The sequence below is a fragment of the Sesamum indicum genome, linkage group LG11 (assembly GCF_026168435.1).
Source record: "Sesamum indicum cultivar Baizhima isolate 11 linkage group LG11, ASM2616843v1, whole genome shotgun sequence".
Classification (NCBI taxonomy): domain Eukaryota; kingdom Viridiplantae; phylum Streptophyta; class Magnoliopsida; order Lamiales; family Pedaliaceae; genus Sesamum; species Sesamum indicum.
The window spans coordinates 6,956,446-6,973,814 of record NC_142667.1 but is presented as its reverse complement, the minus strand read 5'-3'; the positions used below and the strand labels follow the sequence as shown (position 1 = coordinate 6,973,814).

Here is a 17,369-nt window from a genome sequence, read left to right as displayed (position 1 = left end):
AGTCTATTTGCACAAATACTTTCTCTTTCGTAACATTGCAAATACATATTGTAATGACACGTCCCCAGGGGAAAACAAATTGCATTACGTCAACACCTCTCTCAGATATACTTGTAATTTACAAAAGACGATGATTATTTATGTAACTAGACATATCATCATAGGGTATCGGCGTAATTTATCGCTTGAAATAATTTTAAATTTCATCAATAATTCATAATAAATCAATAATGAGAATAAACTACAAATTATTATATAAGCAGACAGACATTCGTATATATGAGAGTCGAAGAGCCCGTCATCATAGTTATAATTGTTATTTTTTTTAAATAAATTACAATGAGCTTCTTAAAATATATTGTAGTTATAAGTACTCATTCGTTATTTAAATATTAATTACAAATATCTCCTTAGAATTAAGGGTCGTCTATGAAATACTTTTAAAATGAACTGTTGAGATGGAATAATTGTTATACGATCATTAATTTTAATAAAGTATTTATAATTTTTTAAATAAAAATATATATTTATAATTACGATCAATCTCATGGAAAAACATTGTAATTTACTTTATTATTTTTAGTCGATGTTTTCCACAATTATTTATATAAATTGCTTATTGATAAGAATTTAATTTCGCCGCTATCAACTATTCGTTTTGAGTTAATTATGAGTCTTAATCAAAAGCTGAATCTATGATCATAGTCCTGCCGAAATACAAAAAAATTTAAAATCATTTTTCAAAATTAATTATGGCTTTACTATTGCAAATGAGTTCATATTTAAATTGATTCGTATATATAAATATTCATAGGGTAAATTACAGATATTTCTCCCAAAATTTATTATAGTTATAAATATTTTTTTGTTGTTCGAAAAATTATAAATACACATTCATTTAACATTCTTCTATTAACGGACCTATTCCATTAGCCTCTGTTATATTCTCATCCAATTTTTACTGTGAATTAATTAAAATATTCTTTTTTATTATAATTATAATATTATATATTTTTTAAAATCTTCTTAAATATTTTTACAAAGTAATATATTCCCCGTGGATATTATTTGTTTTATCCATCCTTAAAACTTTTTTATAATTTTTCAAATATTTTGTTTAGTTTTTAAATAATTTCAGCAAGAACAAAATAATAATGTCTAACTTACTGTATCAACATAATTATTTTTTATTAAGGGATAATCATAATTTTTTAAATATGATGGGTATATGCAGTTATGAGAAGGCATATATGATAAATTAAATAAAAAGAAATTTTGATCATGGCCACCCTCTTCTTTTCAGTTTGACATTTCCCCACCCTCTCATATAAACTCCTCATTCACACATTCAAATCTTTACAGATATTCAATTCCGTTACTCATATCCTCATCCCTCCACCTCCGCGCCGCCGCTTGTCTTCTGAACCTCAGACCTCCGCTACCTCCACCTCCTCCGCCTCCGCTTATCCTTCAAAGCCCAGAAAAGAAACTGACATTTCTGATGATTTATTCTTCAGGAAAAACAAACCATGTCGAATCAAACTTCTGAAATCAGCTTCGTTCTCACCCATCCAGCCGTCTCCATGAACAATCCATTCCTTGAACTCTCCAAAATAAAAACCCTACTTTACTTGATCGTTTAGCAATTTCGAAGAAGTGGAGAAACCCGAAAAACAAAAAAAAAACATGGGTAGGATACGAGGTTTCTTGCTAAAACACCGAGTCGCCCTATTTCTCCGGCAGGTTTTCCGGCAGAGGTTCGCGCTGGCGTCGTACCGCCGACTAAGTCCACCTCAAACCATCCGGGTCAAACCCTTCTCTGGGCTGATCAGCTGGACCCGCCGCCTGAGGACAAAAGCAAAGGCAATAGTAGCAAGCAATCATGAGATGGATCGAGGTTACATCCGGGTCGGGCAAGAACCGGCTATTGAGAAACCCGTGCCCGCCCCGAAAGGGTACATGGGAGTTTATGTGGGTCAGAAAGATGGTGATCATCAGAGGGTTTTGGTGCCCGTGGTGTACTTCAACCACCCTTTGTTTGGGGATTTGCTGAAAGAGTCAGAAAACGAATACGGGTTTGATCATCCGGGTGGGATTACCATCCCCTGTCGGATCTCGGAGTTTGAGCGTGTCCAGACCCGGATCAAGGCGGTTCGGTGTACCCGGAAGTTGCTGAAGTGGACCCGACCCCGGTAGGGCTTGATGGGTTGACGGGTTCGCTTCTGCATGGGGAGTGTGATGATGACGATAGGGCCATGTTTTCATATTGGTGATAGATAGTTATATTTAGCATCTTCTATTTTTAGAATATTCTATTTAAGACCCTCAGCTTTCCTATTTTCTGTTGTAGTTTAATTTTCTTTTGTTTTATGTTCGGTTGATATTGTAGTGTAATAATAACATAAATAAAGTTGTATAAATGGTTGACAAATTTTGGATTTAGGTGTAGTGTTTGTTTTTTCAATTTTTTTTTTCCTGAGATAGTCTCTAAAATATTGAAAATAAGAATTTCTAACTTAAAACTTTTATCTAAAATGTTATTGCATTTTGCAGTAAAACACAAGATATTACATCAATTTACGATGATACGATTAAAAACAAAATCCAATCTCTCTTGCCGTTCTATCCTATGTTATCTCGTTCGTCCCTCTTTTCAAGAGGGAGCTTATATACTAGTTGGATCATTTATTATTTGGGGATGTGTATTGACAACCTTGTCCTTGAAGAAAGGCAACAATAGTACCATTCACAATAATGCATTTTGGACCACAATAGATAGTATCACATTGCAGTTGGAGAGAAAATAGGTTTCAATAGCAACTTCTATTTAGTACAAAATGCGTGCACTATTTCTTAGGAATCCCCCTCTGTCTCATACGTCTTATTATTGGTTGTGACTTGACCTCAACTATTGGGTCCAAGTTCTTTAAATAAAATCCACCAATCCAAACATGACAATAGGAAATTTTACTACAAAATTGATAAAGCCTAATTACGCATCGTGGTCAATATGATGACTGTACAGGATAAAGAGGCCGATATTAACAACCAATTAGCTATGACGTATACGTTAGATCACTCTTTTCTAGGAGATAGCAGGGGAGAGGAGCCAGATCACTCTTTTCTAGGAGATAGCAGTGGGAGAGGAGTGAAGAACTAGGGAGTAAGTAGTTGCAGTATAGGGCCAACGATGTGAGACGAGATAGAGGGCTAGCTTAGACGAGACTGGTTATGGAATGTGGGGATAGCTTAGACCGGGATGGATAGGGTAACATTACCCTACCGGAGTGCAGTTCCCCATCGGATAATGCCAAAACCTATTCATGAGGTGGGTGTTATAAGGACATTGATAAGTTCTAGCAATATAATCTTTAGATATTAGATATAGGGCAAGATCCATCGAAGTCGGCTAAGCTAAGATATATAAGATAGAAAGGGGTTTTTAATGCTGGAGTGTAGATCATACTATCCGAAGACTTTAATAGAACGAAAGTGGTGGACCGGGGCTTCGGTCACCGACTCCCCTATCATTAGGTCACCAACTTCCTTGAGCTTCCGGCACTGGGCAGATGTCAGCCCGCATACATGGTCTTTAGGTTCAAATCATCAAAGAAGGAAAATACTGTCTGCTTCAACATTCGCAAATGGGATTGTAAAAAGATTAGAAGTAAAGCAAGCAGTACTAAATCTATATGGACTGATTAACTGCACAGAGAGTTACATTGCCATTTATCGTTTCTAAACTGATTTTTAAAATTTGAAACAAATCTCACATATAAGGATAAGAGTTGCATAAGAGGCACCTGACTTATCCAACGTGGTTCTCGTGTACGTCATTGGCCTTCCGTATTGAATATGTGGATTCTGCAGTCTTCTGCTGCAAAAACCAGTTGATCTACGAGATACAGAGGGCAAATGCCTCAAGAACGAGCTTGTCCGATGTTCTCAATCTACTTCCCTTTCCTTTGAAGAAAACATGCAGAGGTCGGATGAAATCAACAGTATAGGTCCTAGAATCCAGCTGACCCCACTAATGATGAGTATGATGCGTTTTCATCGGCAGATTCCAGCCGCTTTTCAACGACCTTTTTGGATTCTTTCTCAGTAGCTTTTACTATTTGCGCAGTTCCAAGATTGGCCATTTCACAGAGCTGTAACCTTCTTTTCTTTGCCTCTTCAATGTCTGCTTCCCAGCAGGTTTCTGTGATGATTTCTGTGGCTTCGTTTAGCTTGTCCTCGTCTATTAGATCTCCATTTTCTAGAAGGACAAGGTACACTTGTTCAGCAGCTGACTTCCGGATCTGGAAGAAGAATCATTAAGTTTGATAAGCAGAGGTCTGTTTGAGTTGAAGCAAAATACATACAACTCACTTAAGTGCTTTATCTAGCAATCATCAGAACAAATGATTGTATCATGTTATAGCATACAATTAACTCAGTTAAGCAAAATAAAAATAACGAATTAATATGATGACATCTCTGAGAATTAGTGTAATTACCCACCGCACCAATCCCCTTTTGGGAAAACTAGCAAAAGATGCCCCAAAGTTCACAACGTTTACATTGTAATGTTTATAAAATTGATGGGATGTAAATTGGTTCCCAGAAACATAGTGTAATTATTGGGCGTCAAAATCAGTGGTAATAAAGTCTTCTTTTAATAAAAAAAAACTGAAGAACTTAGAAGGGAAGTGTTTATAATTTCAATGGATGTAATCAATAATTACACTAACTAACAAGGTAGATCATTATAATAAACCATAAAAATGTTTCTAAGATTTTTCACTGCAAACCTTGGGATACCGGTGGCCCAGAAAAGTCAGGAGGTGAGAGAATGCCCTTTGGTTGACAGGGTCTGAAATTGAAGCAATATATCCAAGTATTGCAATTCCAGAATATAACTTTGAGAAGTCCTTTGTTCCTCTCAACTCTGTAGAGAGAGAATCCAAAACACCAGCACAAAAAACGGGAGTTTGAACCTGAGAAATCACTAAGATTCATCATTAACAAAGTTGGATTCTCATTCATCCATCTGAATTGGAACCTCTTTCGAATATTCAAATTGAACACAATGGATTGATTCACTGACAGGATAGGAAATGTGGAATCTTTTTTTGTTTGACTTCAACATATAGTACCACCAGGAACTATATTGGAAAATATGTTGGCTAGTTACTGTCTATCGATACATAAATTCAAGAGATGAAATGAAACCAATTCTGATTCCTTTTCCCAACTTTATAAGACATAGGAAAGAGACGTTAATTCTTGTAGAGTTGTCTGTACAAATTAAGCACACACAGAATACCCAATCTTAATGTGGCAAGAGATGAAAATTGAACAAATAGCAAACATGCAAGGAAGGATAAGCTGAACTACACAGACTGATCAGCATACGTCAACCATGTGCAAAAGTTGACTGGAATATTGCATTCCTCGTGCATGAATAAGTAAAGACATAATTGTACAGCTTTTTATATTCATCAATAAGGACACCTGCATATGAACTCAAGGCTTAAGCATATGACCATATCCTTAAGTTGCAAGTACCAAAATGTCCTACCAAGTTATCAACAGGAAAATGGAAAAGGCCAACAAGGAGCAGTTTTGAACAAGTGAAAGGCAAAGTAATCATTTCAAAAAGTGAAGAGAATAACATACTGACCTCCATGTTCAACAATATCTTTCGGCTAAAAAGAATCTCGATAGTCTGCAAATAAAAAGCATGAAAATGGTAAAGTTCCAGAGAACACACAAAAAAAGGGGAAAAATATCTTCATGTTCTTAGCATGTACTTCATTAACAAGACTGCTATTCTTTCAGTTCTTCTTCCTTGCACATTATCATATATTATACTCTATGATTCATATCATTTTTGTGTTTTTTTTTTTTTTTGCTTGTCCCCTTTGGAGAGTGGAGGCATATCTAGTGTAGATTTGGCTGTTTTGGAAGCGCCCCCAGGCTTCTTCGAAATTAAGGTGCTGAACTTTCTGGCTGCAAGTTTCACCTTTTACGTATTTTCATATTTAGATCCTGTAATAACTACAGAATGCAACAACAGTGAGATGGATACTTGTTTGACCGAATAGATAAATTGAATATGTGCTTAATCTTTTAACCAAATTTATATTTGAATGAGTGCTCAACCTTGCAGGAAATTACTATAACTTTTTGCAGGTTGCTTTTCTTGAAAATGATCAATATAAGAATAACTGACTATGATTCACATGCACTATGATCTGATAGATCAAAAGAATTCAAAAGAGTTCAACTAGTCCACTATCCAGCTTGTGCGAAATTTCCGACAAACAACAATCTGCAAAAAATATATATATTTATCTATTCTCTACTGATGGCAGCTTTATATAAAAGCAAATACAGGCATGCTAAGAAATGAGCAATTCTCCGGCGGAGTTACCTTCAAAGTGGGAATAATGAGGCAAAATTTACTTTTAACAGTCTTCTCACAGAATAATTCTTCAAAGTTTGGACATTTCCTTTATAGTTTTTCATTTTCGAGATATGCACATCGATATGTATATAGTATCTATATGTCTGTGTAAACTGTAAACATATTTATATGTATATGTATCTATAGACATATACATTCTAAGGTCAGTTGGTGGAATTACCTTCAGAGTGGGTATGATGACTCTGTCGCATCTTCTATATTTTTGAAGAACCCATAGAATGTCCATTGATAGACGGAACACTCGAGAGTCACTGTGTCCTTCAGTCACTGTGCTCTGAAGATAGTCTAACAAAGCATTTAGTGATGCCTTTCTTAAAGAATCTTGTAGCCCGCCAATAGAGATAACCAGTCCAGACACAACATATTTACTATAACAAGTAACTTGAAGAAGCTGAACAAAAAGAGGATATGAGAATGTTGGCTCCTGCACATAATCAGAATGATACATTTCTCAGTACACTGAATAGTCAACATTTACAGGATTAGTTGCTACTTTACTTACCCCCCACTTGAGATCAACCTCATCTGGAACTATTTGTTCAAGAATTTCCCTGTGCGGGATATGTGGTACAAAAGTCGCTTTATTATGCAGGATTCTCTGGAGAATCCTTGCTGCTGATTCCCTTATTTTATCCATCTTCTCCACAGCTTGCTTGACAATGCCTCCAACTAAATTATTTGCTAAATCTGCATCAAAATATGAACTGATCTGATCACTATTGGAGCTATCACTTCTTTTGAGTTCTAAATCAGATCCTGGCTCTTGATTTATGGAATATCTCTTGCACAGAATATATGTACATCTCTCAAGGCCATCCATTGCAGCTTCACGAACCCAAGAACCTACATCACCCCTGTTATCAGTGGAGTAATCATCCAGAGCTTTAAAAAGACTGGACATCACTTCAGTCCTGATGAAAAGAAACAGAGCATAACCATCTTCTCCACACAAGAAAGCAGAAGATTCTCCTGCCTCAGTTAAAGTTTCACAAACAGATACTAGTCCTTTGACAGCATTCTTACGTGCTTCGGCATCCCTATCTTCGGGATTATCCTACATGTACCAAATTCTTCAGTCAGAAATGCAAAAAATGTGCCTTTATTATCTTCCAACTCTAGAATAATTGAAGGCATTCTTCTAGAGGAGTTCAGAACTTTACCCTTCTCTAACTACGGGCTAATGCAGCCATACATACCTCAATTTGACATGAACTACAGAGTTTAGTTAATACAGATTTCCACCCTTTAGCCAGAAACTCGAAGGGCATAACACCTAGTGCGAGAGCTGATCCTCGTCTGGCAGCCACATTTGGATCGGTCAACTGTTCAAGGTATCTTGATACAATATCAGTGACTCCCTTGTTTTCCGTGGATAAAAGGTAAGCAGGAACATAGTGCCTAAGGGCTTCAACAGCGGCATTCTGAAAAACATGAATAAAACATTATTCAAGATAGAGACGTGTAGAATGCACCTGAAATAGATTAATCTAGTGAAGGGAAAGACCTGTATGTGGCAATTGGGATGTTTCAGATTCTCATTGAGGGTGTCAAGAAAACTTCGTTTTATCTTCTCAGTCAGAGATACTTGAGCTTGTGAAATGCATTCAATGAAGCGAGAAACAGCAGAACGCATTATTTCTCCTCCTTTACCGCGATAAAGCCGTGCTTTCTCAATGGCAGGAACTACACCAGCAGCGATTTTCTGCTTATCTGCAGAAAAAAACCAAAGAGAAGAACTAATTATACTAAATATGACGATATCCCAAGTTAGTACACTAGGGCGAACTACGTGGACCTCGAGATTTGCCTAAAGTACTTACATAGTATATAAGACTTAGTGCATCTAGGTAAACTTTTACCAGGGCAAAAACAACTTACAACAATTTGTAAAGGGCATGCTGGGTATTAACCTGTGGAAATAACATAGTTGTGCCTATGTAGAGCCAAAACCACTTCCCCAATTGCCAAGGTTGCACCATGCCGCATGCACAAATCAGATGATAGAGTGCAAGGAACTAATTTCTCCAAAACTTCATTAGCAAAAAATTCAGGCTCAAATTTTACAAGAGAAGAGAGAGCAGTGGCAGCAAGTTCCCTCAAACCCTTGTCCTGCAGCAAACAAAATTTTGCAAGAATTAGATAAACCAATAGGTGGTGAAAACAATAACGAGAAGAGAAGCACATGCCTAATTCATTTATCAGAAATAAATACATCATCATAATAACAGCAGCTGCTAGCAAACTATGTAGAGAACTTGTGCATCAGTGTACAAGATAGTGCTATAGTCATCAAGGTGACAGATCGTGAAGAACAACCACAGGGTAGTGTACAAAATGCAATCTGAATATCAGATCGAGTTAGTAACAAGCAAATGAAAGTACGAAATCAGAAACCAGATAACCATTGGCGGGAATTCAACTATAAAATATTGAACGTTCATGCATGATCAGAATTTACAGTCAATTGGCTTTTCCAGCAAAAAAGCCTTAATCTATCAAATAACTTTAGATAAAATATAACAAATCGATCACATCAAGTTTTTATGCAGGTTTCAGAAGTTTGTAATTGTAATCAATAAAGTCGTTTACTGGAAGGAACAGCAACGTCACAACCAATTTGCCTACCTCCACTTCCCTCCTCTACAACAAGAATTTAATAGTAAGTATTATGCTTCAAATTTCCTAAAAAAAGGTAGGGGGCAGGAAATAAGGTTCATTTAGGATGAGAGATCTAACATGAGAGGACATTCAAACTATAAAACTAAAAGTAGAATGGAAGCGAGACGCATACCCAATGGCAGATCTTACTATTTAAAAGTTCATCCACAAATTGATAAATGTAGCCGTCGTACTGAGCAATTGAAACAGCAACATGAAGATATGAGTTTGCTCGAGAGGACAGTGCAAAATAATCAGCTGTATTTATTATATCAATGCCATGGGGAAAATTTCCTTGTCTCCCAACATTCTCCTGGAAAGCAGCAGCTGCTGCTCTTCTGCAGTTAACCTGACCATTAAGCTAATAGAGTTAGCATTGCATCTACAAGAGCAGAAAAAGAAATCACAAGAATCACTCGTTCTAGGCAAAGAGAGAATTTGCAATGTAGTTAAGCACCTCACGGTCGTAGCAGGCCACTGTCAGAAGATGTGGTGCCAGCTGTTCCAGCACATTTTTCATGTCTCCGTAGTAATATGCACGACCGAAAGCCCAGCAAACGTAAGCAGCAGCATCACGTACGTGAGATCCAACACTATGAGGTCCTCTTCGAATATCATAGTGTAAAGCCTGTCAATTTGGTAGTTCAAATTCAAACCTCCAGCAGCATAACACACAAATAAGAGTTATTAGGCAAATGTGTTCTTTATTTTTTGATCCACAGGCTCATTTCTTTATAGTAGTATGTACAAGGAAAGAACAAAAATCTGGGATCATCAAAAAAAGATACATAAGGAAAAATCGAAACTGCAATTGGGGGGAGTTTTATGATATTCACCATAGAACACAAACGACCTAGATAAATTTGGGCCAAAAGATGAAACAACCCATCAAACAAATAGGTTGATGTTAATCTTAGCTGGCAAAAGAAGCAGGATCCTAGAGGATTGCTTTCGTAAATATGAAACAGACTCTAACATCAGATCAAGCACTGGCAAACTACAAACGAATATGAGAGTTAGCATCCTGATCTCCATAAAACAGACTTGAGTATAAATGCATGCACCAGAGAGGAATAGGGTACAAAGAGTTGGGGACTGGAGGGAGAGGGTTTGCATATGGCTCACTGCCAAAATCAAACTCGTGCGACCATGGGTAGCTACACACTTTAAAAAACCAACTGAACAGTTAATTGAGGATATAGGCAAGTATATAAAAACATCCAAGAACCACTGGAATTTCAATACTTTACCACAAAGAAAGAAAATGTATACCTTTATGATAAAAGGAACAACTTTAGGAAAACTGATTGGTAGGAGCAATCCTCGGCGTGCCAATTCGGCCAATGCCAAGCACCCACCATGCCATGAGCCATCTCCCTGGGATAATAATAGATTAGCAATGTCAAATTGAGAGAAAAAGGCAGAATATTGTCACCACTGATTTTAAAGACTGGTTACCACTTAGCTCAAGACAGAAAGGAATGTCTTCCTAGCAAAGATGTGCCTACCTTGCCACCCCATTCTATGTCATCTGACAAAACTATGACTCTGAATTGTTTTATGCGTATCCAGAAAAGTATGGGTTTGGGATCTTTTTATTCAAAAACTATGATAGTAATTTCTTGGAGTTCTTCCGGTGAGAGCTCATTTTCAGTGAAGACACCATGGCTGATGTTAAAAAGAAATTAGCCACAATAATGGGAGGAGTTATTATATACATATGTTCTGAAACTATAGATCCGTACACGTGGAAAATAAAGGCCAATAACTTGGTTGAGACTTGAGAGAAAATAATTAGCAGTCAAAGGTTGCGCATGAGGATACAATTTAATAGGAGGATGTTCCTGACTTAGTTTGGAGCTTCGTATTCTCCATATTATTCTTGAATTGAAGACCTTTTTATTATTGAGAATTGCCGGGCCTAAAAGAGAAGGGGACAAGATAGTCCAACTGTGAATAACAGAGGCACAGAGAATAATTTTGCCAACATACCTCACCAGGAGAAAAGAGCTCCAATACAGATGACAGGACTTCATCTGAAAGAGAATAAGTTAGACGTGAGGTAATGCGGCCAATACCTTTTGCAGCAGACCATCGCACAACAGTGTCCTTCATGAGTAAATGGAGTATAAGTCAAATGCATCAAGAACAAAGCTAGGGAAATGACAGTTTAACGAAGAAAGTTCTCAAAACCACATGACTTCGTAAATCTGCAGAAAGTTAATTCTGAAGAAAAAATTATGGCATCAGAAAAAGAAAATCAATAGAAACGCAAGCCTACTAAAAATGACGTGTTAATTATTAGTAAACTACTTAGTATGTAACATAAAGCTTTTAGATGAGTGGAACATAACCCTCTATACATACCGTATCTCTCAATCCTGACAGCAGAAGTTCTATAATATCTTCTATGATATCTGGAACATCCATATCTTCCTCTTCAAGGCAGCTTGTCTCTTGAGAGTCACCACAGGAGTTTATGCTCACCGAGTCATTTAATTGGTTACAATCTCTTGTCACATGTAAAGATTCAAGAGTTTTACTTCTACCCTACAGGAAATAACAAAGAAGGAAAATGTAGCATTTAGAGCTACAGCACAAGCTTAACATAAAGAGCTCTTCACATAGAATCAAACTTGAGATATGCATAAAGCAAAACTACGTATGTAGTAGTGTCACTTAGAAACAGAAGCATGTGAAAGCGTAATCCAAATACCTACAAAATGAACATTTTTCCAGTGATTCCACCAGCAATGTTTTAGTAATTCTGAGGTCAAAATGAAGCAAATAAAAGGCGATATATGTGCCACGCAAATGGTATACTAGTGAGGAAGAGTTGAATTAAATTTCTGCAGTAAAAATGTTGACACCACGACAGGAAATATCTTATCTTTCCAAATTATTTTATATATTAGCTAAAGCACATAAAGGGTTGATCTGTGTCTGGACATGCAGTTATTTCCAAGAAATAGGCAGAGGGTAACGGATAAAATTCAAATTTTCTTCTCTTATGGATAAAGAAATAAAATGATGATCACCGACTCAGTATTAAGACATCATTATCTCGTTTGTCATTAAATCTTTCAAGAAGTTGGAACTATTGTCTAGAAACCCACCAACTTGTCTTTCATCAGGTTCCTCTCCATTGTTTTTCGTAAGTGAACTCATAAAAATGCATTCTCATTCTACATATATGTTCCAATAATATTGCTTTCCCGCATGTGTCTAGATAGATGGAGTGCCACATGTAGCACCATAAAGCAACAAGTACATTTCTCTTCCAAGAAATAAACTTTCAATTTTCTTTTGAGAGTACACAAAATGTACTCAAGGGCACAATCTGAAACTATTCTGACTTTCAGTGTAAACACTATTCTTTTTCTTAAAAAATGAATATCGTCCAGTCCTGCACACCTCTAAAGGCTAACTCTGAGAGCTGTCACTTATCATTTGAGCAGTTAAACCACAACAGGTCATATAAATACAAAATTCAACAAAACTGACCCTGTAGCGCCATGTTGCCGAACGATGAGGTAGGCAAGTAAGCCCAATCCGCTGGGTTAGCTTCACAAGGTACTTGCGAAGTAAAGAACTTCGAGCAGCAGTACGAGACTTTATCAAAATTGATGCGTCATTCCATAGAACTGGGACCACATTCAGCAGAACAGAAGTGCTACCAGACTGCATTTGGGGAAAAATTTGCCCAATGAAAAGAGTGGTTGAATCTAACAATAATTCACTTGATAACAAGATGAGAAATGGAATTGGACAATATCAATTCCAAAGTAAAAATATCATGGCAAACTAGCATACCACTGGAGAGAGTCATTGTGCTCAGTTTGCAAACATATATTCTGAAAGATTATTTATTTGATAGTAAATACAGGTCCTCTTTTGTAGTAAGCAAAAGAGTAGACAAAAATACTTAATTGTTCGTTTTCCTTTCTGGAAAAGTGAAGTATTATTCTTCTTTCATCAATAAGTTTTTTGACTAATTTGTGAGAACTAAGTAGCTCTCTAGATCACAGCTTATGTAACTTCTCCAAACAAAAAGTAAGATGAATTGACAGTGAGAAGGGCTTTCATTCCCAAGTGAAACGCAAACCCTGCAGAGCATCATTTTGTATGGCTAACAGAAATCAATTTTCGCATCTGAAAAACCCAAAACAGAAAGGAAGCAACTGAGTTAGTTCACCTCCACAAAAGCCAGGCAAACTGGTCTTAAACAACCAATATAAATTGCAATTAACTTAGCTCAAAGCCTCGAACATAAGCAAAAGATTTTGACTAATAAAACAAAAATGCATATCATGAAAGGTGTTGCTATTTCACATGCTTCATGAAACATGAAGTGAGAAGCAACAACTAAGGGGCAGAAACGCTTTTAAGGACAAAATAGAACTTAAATGCAGATCTCCAAAACCCAAAATCAAGTTATCCAGCTTCACAAATAATTAGACGAAACAAAAGTTCATAACATGCTTAACAATGCATGATGTGTGCAGAAATAAAAACCTAACCTTAAAAATGGCAGCCAGAGCTTCAACTGCACCTAACAATCGGAAGTGATCTATAACACTGTCCTCAGCAGAAGTGAGAATTTTATGCGTCCAGTCGATAAAGCTGAAGGATAACAAACAATCAAAGCACGTAAGTTCAAGCATCCAGTTTGGATGTCAATAACCTGCAAAGCAAATCATGTGGCTGAAATTATTATCACTTCTCAATCCCTAACTATGTTAATGTAAGAATCTCAGTGGACTAAATCTTCTCAAGATTTGGATTGGAGAGCACAAGTTGGAAACTCTTGAAAGCCTCTGCTTTGCTTTGAGAGTTCACAACAAAATATTTGAGGATTATCATTAGGAAATAAAGAGAGTAAAAGACCCATAATGAACTTCATCATCTGTTCATAGTTCACTTCGGACTTTGTTATTGAAGATAGATGTGATTTTACAAGGCTAACCTGCTTCACATGAACATAGAGATAATAGGCACTCAGTATAAAATGGGATAAACCATATTCTGGTTCTAGGGTTTGATATTGGGAAGTAATGTAATAATTAGTTTAACTATTTCTGGTTCTGCAGGCAATCATCCAGAAGCTTCAAACTGAGATCAAGGATTTTAGCTGGCCCTAAAACACAGTTGAAGGACGGGAGAAATATTGCCAGATCTTAATCATAATACAAACTTCCAAGTTTTTTATGCAATATACATACAAGAGTTCTTCTATGAGTAGATTAATGGCTGAGTGCTATGTGGACTTTGTACTTATCACTTTCAAGATGTAGATAGCATAGTCTATGGTTTTACCCTACACGAATGAAGGGGAACAAAACACCTGGTAAATGCCTTCGACATATCCGGGCGTGTTAAGAGTCTTGATAGCAGCAATCCAGATATGGTACGCATAGGACCTGCATTTGATAAATAGTCCTTACAGAATTCTAAAACTCTCACCACCAATGGAGGAGGCTCATCTCTCCCAGCACAGTTGCTATTGGCTATACTAGTATCCACAGAGGATATATCAAAAGGAATCAATACTAGAATAGAAAGCCAAAGAAGTATGATGCATTTTGTTTCCATCTCTCCAGTACTCTCTTGCCTCAATGATGTTGCAGCATTCGTGTTATGGCATTTCTCCAAAAGAGATACTGCAAGTTCTAAATCAGAAACCTGATGGGGGAAGAACTTGATGACAGATTTGTATCCACAAACTGTAACCAGGGAATAAATGATGATGGATATAGGCTTGATCACTTCCAGAATTTCATCAGAGGTTGCCCCTAACTCCATGGTTCTCGAGCGGACAATATCCATCAGTGGAGAAACTATACTCTCGAGATAAGGCTCTATCAGTTGACCTTGCTCCTGATACTTGTCCATCTGCAGGACATAAGCCCTTTAAGAGTCAATGCATCTTTCCACAAAGTAAGTTAATCGTAAAGCATGAAAACAAACCTAATCTAGGAAAAATAATATTGCATTTTCAAATCTATAAACACAACCCAATTACAAAAATCTCATCTCTTCTAGAGAGGCTTATTTCTAACGACCGTAGAGACTTTATAGCGATATATCAGAAAAATAATACAAACACATTTGACTGAATGAATTAAAAAGTTGCACTACCATACTACCAATCTTCAAAGAATATAAGATATGTAACGGCAGAACTATCATTTTCTCAATATTCTCTACTTTCTGCCTAATTAAATATGCCACATTAGTAAAATAGACCAAAGGAACCAAGCATCATGATTCAGGCGCAACAAATAAGTGACTAGTAAAGATATATTTGAACAAACATATCATTCATCTCACTGAAGTTTTCTTCCTTACTTATCAAATTGAACACTAAAAGTTCCCAACTTTGCCGCAAAAAGGACACAATCCTCCCACAGTTCAGCATCAGGAATAATAAAAATACAAGCTTTGAAGCATGACGAACCAATAAAATCATCACAAAACAACTTCAATTGATTTCACAGCCTCCAAAAGTTAAAAAAGAAAAAAAACAAAAAAGAAAAGGCCTACAAACACATAACCTCGCACCAATACTTCAAGTGATTGAATATCTCAACAGCTCAATCAACAACACAAGAAAAAGAAAGTAATAAGAAAATAAAATAATCCCTCCAAATTTCACTCAGAAGGAGTTCAATTGCTTAATCCCAATATACAAAATCACAACTAACAATCGGCACTGTTCTACAGAACTCCACTTCTAACAAAGCGCTTATGTGCGTGTATGTGAAAAATAGAAGTGGAAACCGGGGCGCGTACAATGGACCGGATCTTGTGGACGGCGGAGAGATCGGAGACGCGGCGAACGGAAACGATGCCATCGAGCAGGGATTTCACAAGCTTCCATTCCTGTAGGAAGTACCGCTGCAAAACCCTCTCCTTGGAATCGTGCTCGTCGTCTTCTTCTCCTTCGTGCAATGTCGATAGCAATGACGATGATTCCTGCATTTCCATCTTCTCCTCCATGGATTTCCCCTTCTGCTGCCTTCGAGCTTTCTACACTCTCTTCAGGGCAACTGATTTACATTTCCCGCGTGGAAAAGGTTAAGTAAGAGTTTTTTCTTCTTCTTCTTCTTTTTTCTTCACTCTCTCTATTAATTGAAATCATTATATGATATAAATATAATTCATCTTGAACTCAAATTAATTATAAATCAAACTTAAAATTGTAAGTGTTGATTAGAACTAAAAATTGATGCTAATAAATTTTTATTTTTAAGTATTTTAAATGTATATTTATCATCTTAAGAAATTACTATATTATATACGGATAATCACATCGTGTTACTCTAAGATTTGACGTAATTACGCATAAATTTTTATGATAGTACTCGTGATGTTTGTTTGTATTTAATAAATAAATTAATTCATTAATCAAAATTAATCGAATTATTGATACTAATAAATCAACTGAATAAAAATCGATATTTACCGTTGATTGACTTAATACTAACTTATTACATATCAAACAAATATTTTATAACTAAGCTACCCTTATAAGGTTAATAATATACCTCATCACATGCATTAATGTGTGAATATAAATAAGGATAGTTTGGTCATAAAATATTTATTTGACCTACAATAAGTTAGTATTAAGTCAATCGGTAGTAAATATGACATTTCATCCCATGATTTTGTAAAAAATTAGCAAATTCGATAAATTTTAACTAATGTACGAATTTATTTGTTAGACGAAAATAAACATCAACCATACCTTATTACTTTTTCAAACTATAGAGAATTTACTTATAATTACACCAATTTTAGAAAAGGACGATGTAATTGATACTATATATAATCAAAGATCGGTGAACTGATGTCTTTAATATGTCAATTTTAGTATTTAATTTAATCTATTAATTTATTTATTAACTTCCCACTCCTAATATTTTTTTAATAATGATTTCCTTTTTTTTATTTGATGTTCATTCATTTTTTTTATCACTATTTTTTTATAAATGTAATATTAACTTATTACTATATATAATTAATTAAATGATAAAATTTCATTTTATCTTAAGTGATATTTATAAAAATTGCACATACGTAGTGTATGCCACAAATTACTAGTTTTAAATATTTTTAGATATTGATATCGTCGATCGTAGTTGAGGGATCGATGTCTTGATGTTTAACTTTTCTCCTGTACTTTGAGGTTTAGAAATAACTTGAAAACACTAAACGAGAGAAGTTGATATTGTCC

At 35.9% G+C, this 17,369-nt stretch overlaps 1 protein-coding gene and 1 non-coding gene across 3 annotated transcripts; one reads left to right on the top strand and one right to left on the bottom strand.

Moving 5' to 3' along the window:
- The first annotated feature begins 1,290 nt into the window (after nt 1-1,290).
- On the top strand, nt 1,291-2,442 carry LOC105173359 (auxin-responsive protein SAUR36). The gene has a single exon (XR_016062759.1). It is a non-coding gene; the product is annotated as an auxin-responsive protein SAUR36 (transcript).
- A 1,226-nt stretch (nt 2,443-3,668) lies between these two features.
- TTN1 (ARM repeat superfamily protein) lies at nt 3,669-16,239 on the bottom strand. Of its 2 annotated transcripts, XM_011095065.3 has the most exons (17): nt 15,923-16,239; nt 14,475-15,022; nt 13,651-13,753; nt 12,635-12,811; nt 11,498-11,680; nt 11,123-11,239; nt 10,403-10,507; nt 9,588-9,758; nt 9,264-9,479; nt 8,383-8,581; nt 7,977-8,182; nt 7,669-7,893; nt 6,975-7,526; nt 6,633-6,896; nt 5,666-5,710; nt 4,794-4,979; nt 3,669-4,301 (listed from the first exon to the last, which is right to left on the bottom strand). In XM_011095065.3, exons 1-17 carry the CDS (start codon nt 16,127-16,129, stop codon nt 4,011-4,013), a joined length of 3,795 nt encoding a protein of 1,264 aa, XP_011093367.1. In that variant the 5' UTR covers nt 16,130-16,239; the 3' UTR covers nt 3,669-4,010. The 2 variants fall into 2 exon arrangements, with proteins under 2 accessions (XP_011093367.1, XP_088731716.1); XM_088875590.1 differs by lacking the exon at nt 15,923-16,239 and having other exon boundaries at nt 13,651-13,814; nt 14,475-14,614.
- Nucleotides 16,240-17,369: the final 1,130 nt, after the last annotated feature.

Bases quoted from the DNA above. Each gene is read 5' to 3' on its own strand.
- TTN1 (XM_011095065.3), bottom strand. From the start codon at position 16,129: ATGGAGGAGAAGATGGAAATGCAGGAATCATCGTCATTGCTATCGACA. The intron at 11,681-12,634 runs GTCAGTTTTGTT...TATTTCCTGTAG, and splicing joins CGGCAACATGGCGCTACAGG to GGTAGAAGTAAAACTCTTGA. The intron at 10,508-11,122 runs GTATGTTGGCAA...TTATTATCCCAG, and splicing joins AGCTCTTTTCTCCTGGTGAG to GGAGATGGCTCATGGCATGG.